This window comes from Clavelina lepadiformis, chromosome 2 (assembly GCF_947623445.1).
Source record: "Clavelina lepadiformis chromosome 2, kaClaLepa1.1, whole genome shotgun sequence".
In the NCBI taxonomy this organism is placed as follows: domain Eukaryota; kingdom Metazoa; phylum Chordata; class Ascidiacea; order Aplousobranchia; family Clavelinidae; genus Clavelina; species Clavelina lepadiformis.
Window position 1 is genome coordinate 14,282,501 of NC_135241.1, and position 11,333 is coordinate 14,293,833.

The 11,333-nt window shown below is 35.9% G+C and overlaps 1 protein-coding gene across 5 annotated transcripts; it reads right to left on the minus strand.

The window, feature by feature from the left end:
* Positions 1–2,502: 2,502 nt before the first annotated feature.
* On the minus strand, positions 2,503–11,109 carry LOC143445383 (E3 ubiquitin-protein ligase RNF25-like). Of its 5 annotated transcripts, none has more exons than XM_076944444.1 (8): positions 10,958–11,109; positions 9,649–9,720; positions 7,794–7,896; positions 7,612–7,689; positions 7,284–7,493; positions 6,919–7,155; positions 5,160–5,288; positions 2,503–3,461 (listed from the first exon to the last, which is right to left on the minus strand). In XM_076944444.1, the coding sequence occupies exons 1-8, from the start codon at positions 10,975–10,977 to the stop codon at positions 3,165–3,167; spliced, it is 1,146 nt and encodes a 381-aa protein (XP_076800559.1). In that variant the 5' UTR covers positions 10,978–11,109; the 3' UTR covers positions 2,503–3,164. The 5 variants fall into 5 exon arrangements, with proteins under 5 accessions (XP_076800559.1, XP_076800560.1, XP_076800561.1 ...); XM_076944445.1 differs by having other exon boundaries at positions 9,649–9,768; positions 10,958–11,104; XM_076944448.1 differs by lacking the exon at positions 2,503–3,461 and adding an exon at positions 4,397–4,994.
* Positions 11,110–11,333: the final 224 nt, after the last annotated feature.

An 11,333-nucleotide genomic window follows, 5' to 3' on the forward strand; every position in this document is an offset into this window, starting at 1 on the left:
TTTTCAAAAAATTTCACCACTCGTTACGAGGTTCACTGTTTGAGCTATATTAAAATGAACTTCTAAAATATATGGTTATATATAACAAGACTGCACCGATAAAGAAAAACACTTTCACAAAAGATGGGCCGTTTGCAGATTGCCGGCATATGACATTGTTGCGTTTTGCTGAAAAATTATATGCTTCCACAAACGAACATAGGGCGAGCAGTAGGACTTCTGCTACTCTAATGGCTATTTGCTTGAATAGCCGAAGTACTGTAGAACGTAGTCTAACTCTTAAATGATTACAAACATGGTTTGGAAAAGAAAAAGTGAGAAGATTGTAACTTAGCTTTTTTCATGCAAATTTTACTGGTTTTGAATTTTCTTTGTTTGCTTTTTTAACCAATGAAATGCCATTGAAAACAAATTGCTTTTGACGTTGGCATGATTTAAATCAGATCTGTAATGATGTTCTTGAATTATGACTTGTCCGCAATAATTCAACTTTTTAGTAAGAGCTACTCTTGATATCTGTCTAATCATTCCACCATTTGAGGAATAACTGCTTTTGGGTTGGCTTTTTGGCATTGTTCAGCAAATTTGTCAAAAATTTAATTTAGACCCTTAATTCTTAATTGACAAAATGCAAACTACATTCTAAAAAGACACGTGACAGAGCACAAGCACAAAATTGAGGCATCGTACCCAGTAATACCCACTGTGCATCAATTGTTCTCTTCACATAAATGATGCAGGTATTTCTGAGAAATATCAATTCTTGTCGAAAGATTTGTAATGAATAATTAAAATTTGAAAAAGCTGCCTCATTGGTTGACCTTGGAAAGAAAGATCGCTTGATACTCTTTATGTAAATGCAACCACCGTTTTGTTATAATGTCACCTACAGTAAAGTTGAAATTGTAAAAGGAATGCAAGAAGGAAATACTATTTGTTTTGTACACACATTAACATCATCATCATTAACGTGTTTGCTGAAACAGTGAAGAACTGGATGAAGCTGTCGAGCAGTCTATTTTTATTAAGCAAAATGAAGAATTGCACAAACAGAACAGCCACACTTGAGAGGACAGTCAAATCGATCAATCTAGATTCTAGATCATGAATTGCACAGATTCGTGCAATTTCAACCCTTTCCTGTTCAAACTCTTCTGCATGACATGGTGATTGAGTCCTTACACTTTTTTGTTGCAAATTGGCCACCAAACGTTTGATGATAGTTTTTATATTTGTATCAGCAAAAATAAATATTTCTTTTCGAACTATTTCCGTACCTTTTGTAACAGATATGGGTCAAAAGAAAAAAGATTCTTTAATTTTTTGGCAACTCATTCCACTCTGGACCTTTTGTCACATTGTGCTGGCGTTATTATAGGCCTAATATATTCTGTCAATTCCAGTCTAATTAGTTGCAGGTTAAAAGACTAGCTCTAAAAATTGAAGTAGGCCTTAAGTGTCTTGCTTGATGGATGGGTGGAAGCCCCGAACAGCTTCTGCAAATTGATGTCGGCAATCACGAAATAATTGCATTCGTTAGCCAAGAGCTAAATGTCTAACCTTCCAGCTTTATCGTAAACAGTGACAAAATTCGTTTGTAAGAAAAATAGAGACAATAACGCAGTGAAAAAAAGTCGTTCATTGACCCGAAGACTTCTGCCAACGTTAAACTAAATCATAGGCGTAAGAGTTTCTCAAAAAAGTACCAGTAGCTGAGTTACTATGAATATGAAGACACCATCCAATATCCATCTCCAAAACAACGATAGACTAAAATGCACCACTTTAATACAAATTGTAATGGTAGCTTCAAGCTTGGTTTTTCCTAATGTCTAAGAAGCGTTTGTAAAAATCGTCGCAGCATAACCCTTTCTCTCTCTTTGAAACTCCTTTCATCCTCACAAGAGGCTCGGGGAGGCGAAGCTTTAAAAACTCCCTCAACATTTTGTCAAATCTGACAGTTTGACTGAAATGATACCATCAACTAATCGGGAAAATGCCAGTCGTATGTGGTTTGTACCACCTGATTCTGGGTTGACCCATTGGTCTTCTACCAGACGGTGTGCTGGCAAGTATAAGTTTGCATGTCTTTCTGAGGTGTCCTGGTGACATGACCAAACCATCGTAGCTGGGACCTCTCACTTTAAGGCTCTACAGATACAACCGCGTGAAAAAGCAAAATTTAACTTAGATCAAAAACTTCGTGAAACGAAAGTTGCTGTATAAAAATCCATGTAAACTGAATCCTTTCTACTTATTGTGAAATATAACGAAGGGTTAACTACAACGTATTTACTGAAAAGACACACTAATAGGATTTTAGAAAAGGGCAAGAGTAAATTTCGCTTTCCATGGACCGTACTCTAGTTTGGTCTGTGTAAAGTCAACGTTTTATTTCGTGACTCATTACTTTACTACTGTATTACCAACTTGTAATTAAATAAAGCTTATGAACAAGTTAGACAGTTGCTGGCTAATGTTCGAAACGTCACATCCCAAATATACCACACAAAGCCTATTTATATTTTCAGTGTATGAACATGACCACCACTTAGTATAGAAATAACGGAGCAGGCCATTGTTCATTTAAACTTCATCACAATAGATATAACAAAATGTTTTCATGAAATAGAAACCAAAGCACAGATAAGATCAACTACACTTTTAGTAACTTAACTTTCGAGATTTCAGACTGAAATGAACAAAATATCGTTTCGAACAGCTTAATACAAACATCACGGTCTACAACCACTTGAAGTTAAAGTTGATGGTAGCTGAACCGCGTTCAACCCAGTATAAACGAAATAACAAAAAAGCAGAATATATGATTGTACTCCAGGATTAACTGTTATTTTTTCGACACAAGCTTTCGCAAATATCAGCTTGCTTCATCAGGGGTACGACTTCATACACATAAACGTTGAAGTTCCAAAAGTTTTATCGAGCAATCCCTGGCCAATGTGGCAAACGTGGTTTAAGAAAGCGAATAATTTAGGAAGTTTCTGCCCGGATAACCATCTTGAGAAAACATAAAAAATGTCGAAAGTGACAGAGAAGCCAAAATGATTATTCAGGAAGGTCGCCAATATCACGGCAAATTCTTCTAAGTTACAATTTGGAATCTTTATAATAAACCCCACTACTTCGATTCATAGAAATGTGATTTACTTTTTTGGTGTTCTATTCGCATACTGTGATAACTTCACAATTCTATTACTTTTATCTTTACATGACATTGAACTACCGCAATTTAAAGTTTTGTCATCCTGTCTTGAGGTCTTGGGCGGAAGCTTCGTGTACATATGCTTATTTTTATTGTTTCCCATTCTTCGATGGTAGTTCTGCAATTGTCTGTTAGTGTAATTTTCTCTACTATCCTCTGTTCTTGACACGCCTACTTGTAAACCAGATGTAGAAGTAGAAGGCTTAGTTGCAGTTTCATCGGTTTGCCTTTTCTGCAACTGTAAATGTGCGATGTAAAACAAACAATCAGAAAATTCTTCAATAACCTTTCCAAATAGTGTAGCGGTTAAGCTGATATTGTTTGAACAGTTTGTGCGTCGTCTGATAAAAACACCACATTTTCAAGAGTGCTACGCTATGACTTGAAGTTTGTTTTAGACGTGGAGGCATTTCAGGTTTTTCTTCTGGAAGTCGTTGTAGATCGGCATATCTGGCCAGCGGTCGTTTGCAAAATTTGCAGCGAGTATAAACGCGTTTAGAACAACAACGTGTAAAAGTTATCGTTACGATTTTGGAATGTTGTGTGACATAATAGGAATGCGAGTGACAAAAACTAACACCGAAATGCAGACGAAACAGAAAACTGACATTCGCATCACCAATTATTATTATTAGCTCAGACAGAGACACGGTTTGGTTGGTTCACAATAAAAATATTAGGTCATAAGTACGTTGGATTTGATTATTATTATCTACTCAGAATAGGCAATAAGCGTTTGATATTGCAAAACATCTCTTAAGGGTGATTAAAGCGACATTTGACGAAAATACATTCGAAACTCAACTACTTTATTACTAGCTGGCTGCAATTATTTTATTACCACGGACAGCAAATGCTGTGTTTTTATTTTAACTCGCATTTGGTCTTGTACGTATCCGGCAAGATCGATAATTATAGCTGGACTTCACAGACGACAAGAATGGTGGAAGTAACAGTAAAGGTGTGTTGAGAATGCGAAACGGTCTCTTAAATTTCAACTTTATTTGCTTGCTTGACTTCTGTAAAGCTGAAAATTAATTGTTCACCAGCTGTATCTTGGATGGTAGAAATCGCAACCTAAATAATGTACATTTACTTGTACGCCTATACATCGCATTAACTGTCAAGTCTTAGCATAATTTAAACATAGCCATGATTTCACGGCGCTCAAGCTCCGATGCAAGCATTTCATTGATTCTTTCTGACAATTACTAGCGTTGTTAACCACAACGTCCGTTATTAACTACAATTGGGTCCAAGCCCAGTAATGTTGCTTGTAGTCTAATTAAAAGAAAATGGTCACAAATACCATGGAAGTAGCTGTTTGATGGGGCTAAATTTACCATTGTTCATTATTCGTATTGAATATCACATGTTCAATGCAATTCGTCCAGCGTATATCGGCTGATATTTATTACTTGTAGTAAAACTAATTTGGACCACCCAGGATGTGAATAATACACCTAAGCAACATGAAACTTCAAAAGGAAGATAAAGAAGTGCTGAATTTTTCTGACAATAGAACTATTAATGAGCTGTTTAAAATGCAGAAAGAATGATAGTAAATTTAGCGCAAACAAACATGCACTTCAACCATTTGTGCTGGTACTGTAAATGTGCATTGTGCATACTATACACTTCCTGCGAACCATGCAAATGATCTCGGGCCAAATAAAATTGCTTGATGGGTCAAATGTTGCCCGCGTGCTTACAGCTAGACCACGCGGATCCACAACGAATTTTAGAAGTAACAGCTAAAGTGCCTCCACGTCTAAAAACAAACTTCAGATCATAGGGTACCACTCCTGAAAACTAGGAGCTTCTATCACGAAGTGCATAAATATTTTGCTAATTCGCTTAGGTAAATTGGCAACGATCAAGTAAGAAAATGATTGTGTTAAAACAAAAAAAATTGCATTACATCCCACAAACTTACTGTTGACAGCCAATTTTTCTTCTGTTCAGTTTTAATATCAATAATTCCACCTCTCTCTTTCTGCATCCGGTAGATTTGTTGCAATGCCTCACGTTTCCGTTTAAGATTACTCATATCAACATTTGTAATCTAGAAATTTCACAAAGATAAAATTGAAATTCGTGCTTGCAAGTAGTCTCCTTGTTCCAAATACTTTTAATTATACACTTCTCAACTTTGATGTTTGAAATCACTGAAACAATGATTGTAAAAATTTATATAGCCTACTTTTATGTTGACATATTATTTTTTTATAATTTTTATGTAGTTTGCGGTGCCTTACTTCAATACCATTTTGTAATTACTGTTGTCTGTAACACTTGCAACGATAAAGGTAGTTGGTTGCAAAACCCGATTCATTTACAAATTTAACTGAACTAATGTCTGTCAGAAACTAAACGTGAGAGCTGCTAAATTTTTATATTTAACGACAGCTATTTGCTAAAGGAGGAGTGTTGACTCGAGAGGTCTAACCAAACTAGTAATAATTAAAAACTTATAAACGCCTATTGCCCTGTATGACCACTTGCAAGGTTTCTTACGTTGTATAACACAAGGTAGCTCTAAATACTCAATAGGCTTCAATTGCCAAATTCAAAATGAACGCACACACCGAATAAGAAAATTCGAGTAGACAAAATTTCGGCAACCAAACTCAGAATGCGGCTAAGGTTATATACGATTCAAAGCCAAGCATAGAACAAAAATCACATCAAAACAGGTGCTGCTCGCATAGGCTATCTCAATTTATTCTCAACTAACCAGAAGCCACATTGCTATAGACTCAATCGCAAGAAAACGATGATGTATCTGAGCTGGTTATTACACAACCTACCCAAGTTGCTGTGTTTGGTTTTATTTCCCGCTGAATAAAGCAAAACTTTAATTATTTATCGTTCTAGTTTATTTTAGCCACCAAAATGCCTTGGAAGTCGCAAAACCGCAGAACCAAAGATGCATGCATGCACACTAAATGCAATTGCTTCTTGGTTGACTTGGTATTGGTACCTCTATCGGCTCATGGCAGAATGGTTAGCGCGTATAGCTCGTAAATATTTGAAACCGGTTCGGTTCGCAGTTGTGCTATCGTTGTAATAACCTTGAGCAAAACATCAAAGAAAAAAAATTGTGCAAAAATCGATAACGGGTAACATTGGCCGACAAATTAGTCATGTAAAAAAGGTTTATGAAACTCATACGCTGGTAAAGGCGCTAGAAACTTACTTGCAACTTTTGTAATGAAATCGTTTATTGCTTTCATGCAAAGTTCATTAAAGGCTTTATAATTCGCCGATAAAGTTACTAGTCTTCTCCTGTTTAATCAAACCTGTGTGCAGTACATCAATGGGCTGTTACCGATTAATCCGAACATGAATAAAACTGTTTTGTAATCCCACGTCACATTAACAATGTCGTTGACAACAACTTTAAACAAAACTTTACAATAGTTTTAACAACAAATATTCTATATTCTTGAAGGATTGCTTAACACGTGTAAGATGACGTAAAAAAACAAAATTTGTTTTATCGCAAGTAATGCATCGTGTGTGTGACTAAGAGATTAGAACTTTTTTGTTATACTACATATAAAGGCAAGTATTGCAGACCGTGGTAGGATTTTCTGATTATGTCAGTTGCAGCTTTTGTAAACGTCATACGACTAGAAAAGTCTACGATATGCGCCGGGTTCGGTGCCAGTGTCCACTTCCATCAATATTACCTCATTATTTACAGGTTCTTTCGCGTTTTGTACTACATCAACTGGAAGCGAAATCATGATCCTGCAAACTGGGCATGGGACAGATGTTACGTTGCTGTTTGCACTGGCAGTATTCGCCGGCAGACATTCATGTGGGTGAGCATCATCATTGCTGTTGGTATGATGGAGAAGATATTGATAAAGACAAAAGCAATGATAGTAGTGAAAACAGTCCGTTTTCAGAAATTCATCATATACCTAATAAAAACATTAAAACCTCATCGTAATACAACCGGTGCTTAGATATAAATTTCTTTTTGATTTTCATTGTGTTACAGTCTTTACATTTTCTGATTTCTAGGTGACTTTTATATCTGGTATTTAACCTGGAAAGACTGGAGGCATATAGGACATGGAGAATATGGAAGATTGTTAGACGTTAAACTGTCCTTTGCTAATTCTATAAGATCATATAAAATTGATGACCCTTGATTGCTCTCAATGTGCTCCATCATTTTCAATTTAAGTGCGTGGAGATGATCATCTGATAAACCCCTAGATGCTTGGAAGTCTACTGTCAGGGCTGCATCAGGATACTACAATAATTAATAGACCAAAATGACAACCATAAAAACAGAACATTAAACAGAAGTCAATTATTAGAAAAGTAATCTCACTGTATTTATTCTTGCATAAGTTGCATTTTTTTTGTACCAAATATTTTCCAGAAAGTATGGAGTGAGTCTGTGTGACATATATACGATATTGATGTGGTGCTTGTGAGAATAGAATCTGTAAAAAAAATTTTTATCAATTTTTTTTTTTTGGGGGGGGGGCAACTTATACAAGAATAAATACTATAATTTCGCATAATCGCATATATTCAGTATTCATACTTCATTGGGCACTTGTAATTTTAGCTGAACCATGACATATTGCAATTTTAAGTCTTGTCCTGTTGCTGGGTATAAAGTAATTGATAAAACTGTGGTTTTCTCACTGAAAGAAAAACAATAAAGTTAAACAGAAAAGAGAATAATTAGTTTTGTTTTAACGTTGCTACAAATTTGAGGTATGTTGAAACAATGAGAGGGTATTGCCAGGGCCAGCCTGGAAATAGTCACTCACCTCAAAAGGACAAGGTTGGCACTTGGCAGGTGGCATATACACTTATACATAAGAAACAGTACATATTTAACAACAAAATTGTCTGTGTGCAAGTTGGGCGATTCACTGCCCCCTTGCCGAAAGTTTCATGGCCTGCCAGGGGTCCAAAAAACTTTATAAGTAAACAAAAACGTATTTTTGCACCAAAAATTGCTCTGATAAAACATCAAATCATGATAATAATAAAATTATGTTCCAGAAAAAGAAATGTAACTACTTAAAACAATGCTGAAAACTATAATTTAAACTGTCATAAACATTAGCCTACCAACAAAAAGTGTTATTTTCCATGCCCACAGTATCAGTGACAGCTAATGAGATTTATATATACCCTATTTCCATGCACAAGAAGACCTAGTGCTTGGCCTACGCACGGCATGCCTAGCCTATACTTCGTGGCTTTGTATGGCTTGTGTTTCGATTTCCTATCCTGGGATCGGACAAGCATGAAAAGTTGGAGAAAAAGCTGTTGTCACTTGCTGCGAATGCTAGTCCCTGCCATTGACCCACCTATTTTTGTAGGCCCAATGACAACACAGTTTGGGCCTAGTACTAGGTCTGCATAAGTTGCATCATTCCATATATGGAAAGTAAGGCCTAACAATAGGCCTGAAAAGTCGACAAGGAAATGGGGTAATAGGACAATACAAAGGACGCAGTGAAAAGAGAATTAACAATCCTGGCTGGCGGCTGCTTTATTCCCGCTTGCAAACATACACTGATTATGCGTCAAGATTGCAGAAAAGAAATTCGTAATGACTTGACATTGCATGCTTTGGCACAACCTAATGTTGTGATTAATTGCAACTGTTTAATCCCTTTTTTGATATTATTATGAGTTATCAAGGATGCATTGCATTACCATAAAACATGTCTTCTCATTTCATCATAACAAGCTGGAAAAAAGCAAAAACCATGCTGAGATGCGTTTTAATGTAGCACTACACATATATAACGTTTTTAGTTGTGTAGTTAGATGTATATTCCACAATGTGTTTTTAGATTTATATTAAGATGTATTTCACACGTATTGTTGTGGCCATAATGTGAGACTGCGTTTTTATATAGAATTAGTAATTCATCGATATGTCACTTGCGACTCCTTTTATTATTAGCAAGTTTTCTACACACGTACACGGTTTACACCTCTCACACCCCTCCCCCCCAGAGTATGTTACGCTGCCCAAAATTTCCAATCTCACACTCTAATGATAATTAATTGATTACGCTGTGGTTTGTTGGAGAAGAGTTGATTGAGTCTACGTTTGGATTTATTAGAAGAAAGATGGTTGTTTTTATCAAAGAAATGCTAATAAAAGTTAGAAAAGCAAAAGGAGCTAATTGACAAGCCGTAAAAGCGGGAAGTTTCCTGGCTAAGGAAAGTCTTGGTTACAATACTTCAGTAAGTATATGTATGAGATACACCTAATTGGATAACCTTCCTCTCGGTTAAATCCCAATTTTTCATAGAGAATTAAGGGGCAAAGTTTAAAGCATAGATACGTCTAACACAAATTCATATATAAACTTACATATTAGAAAATATTACTTCAATAAAAACAATATGATTACTAATGTTTATACCTTTGCTTATCTTCTACTTTGAGGTCCTTTTCATAGATGGATTGCAACACCATGATTTCATCCTCAAGAAGGCTAACAGTGAGTTAGTGACATACATAAAATAAATGTGAAGTTGAAGTTCTGAACATCAGAAAACAAAAACTGATAAAACAAGCCTTTACAACTAAAGTTGCAACCTAAACAACCCAGATTGGAAAATTTGCTGTATTGATGAGATAAATCTTATTGGGCAAACAAACTTACCAAGGAGGAAGTAAGGAGTGCAATATCCAATAAATTACAAAATGGAAAATAACACATCCCGGTTAAGGTTGCAACATGAATTTGAACAGTTTGTGCAAACTTTGGTGGTCTGTGTTAGTTATGAACTTAGCCATTATGGTTTTGTAAAAGTACTGGTAGCTTACAATTGGCGTATTGTTATAAAATATATAGTGGTATCACAAAACTAAAGGTGTTAATCAGTAACAACAACTATTCATGACAGGACTGATGTATGCCTTAACTGAAGTTAGCTTAACTGCTTGTAAGTATAAAACAGATGCAATTTGTAAATAATCATATTTGTTTCTCCAAGCAATCTGATGGAAAGGTGTCTTTTTGCAAGCTGAGAGGAGAACACTGCAAGTTTAATTATATTGGCAGCAAGCCCAAAATGTCACCCCTTTTTTATTCTGTAAATCAGTCTACTCCAGGGGTGTCCAACCCATGGCCCGCGGGCCACATTTGGCCGGCGGGAATGTTCTGAGTGGCCCGCGTGGTATTTTTTGAAATGACTTATATTATCAACTGAATCGCCTACGTAATTTATGGAGAACTTACATTCCGAGAAATTGGCATTTATTGTTTGTTTACTACTTTCTGACAGCCATATGGAAAACTCGCTTTCCATTGCTACGTCGTCCATCTCACCGAATATTGCCAACTTGTTAGAAACAAACAATGCTAAGCTTCACATTGAAAAGTCGACGTGTAGTAAAAACTTTGTTGACTTTACTATATCTTGGTATGTTTATTGTTCTTATAAATGTAAAAAAGGATAATACGTATTTCTAAGATTACAATTTTGGTGCGTGGGTTTCAATTAGAAATTAGCAGAAAACACTCAAGTGGCCCGCGCAATCATTCGTAAATCGCATGTGGCCCTTTGTTCAAAAAGGTTGTACACCCCTGGTCTATTCCAATAAACTGCTGAAAAAGTTGAATCTAGATTCTGAGACATGTCTTTGCGTACTTAACCGGGATGCGAACTAAACCGAGTGCACAAACTTACTTGTGAGTAACTTACGTTAAAATGAATATAGCCTACCTTTCACTTTCGGCAAACATACTTCCACTTCATTTGATCAACCCAGGAATGAAAAGGTCTTCTTACCACATGGCTGGAAGCAACAAAATTATTTTCAAAGTGACTATTTCAATTTATGTAGGTGGTGCAGCCTGTTGTTAAAGATAGACAGTTAGGTTAGGAGAATGGGTATGCAAAAAGTTGATTTTAGCTAATTAAGCTTTTACTGGAGTTAAATTTGGATTAGAAGGTAGGCTTTGGTTACTATGTTATAACATTTAGTTTAGGTTAACAAAAAGTTGACATAAATAGCTTTGAACACAAGATTTTGTTCTGGTGAAATAGCCTAGTGGCAGCCAATTATTTTAGGGGCTTAGTTTAAAAAAGTTCCGCAAGC

Coding starts and splice junctions, on each gene's coding strand:
- LOC143445383 (XM_076944444.1), bottom strand. CDS start 10,977: ATGTTTGCCGAAAGTGAAAG. Junction 7,494..7,611: donor TACTTTCTGGAAAATATTTG/GTACAAAAAAAA, acceptor TAATTATTGTAG/TATCCTGATGCAGCCCTGAC. Junction 5,289..6,918: donor AAGAACCTGTAAATAATGAG/GTAATATTGATG, acceptor TGAAATTTCTAG/ATTACAAATGTTGATATGAG.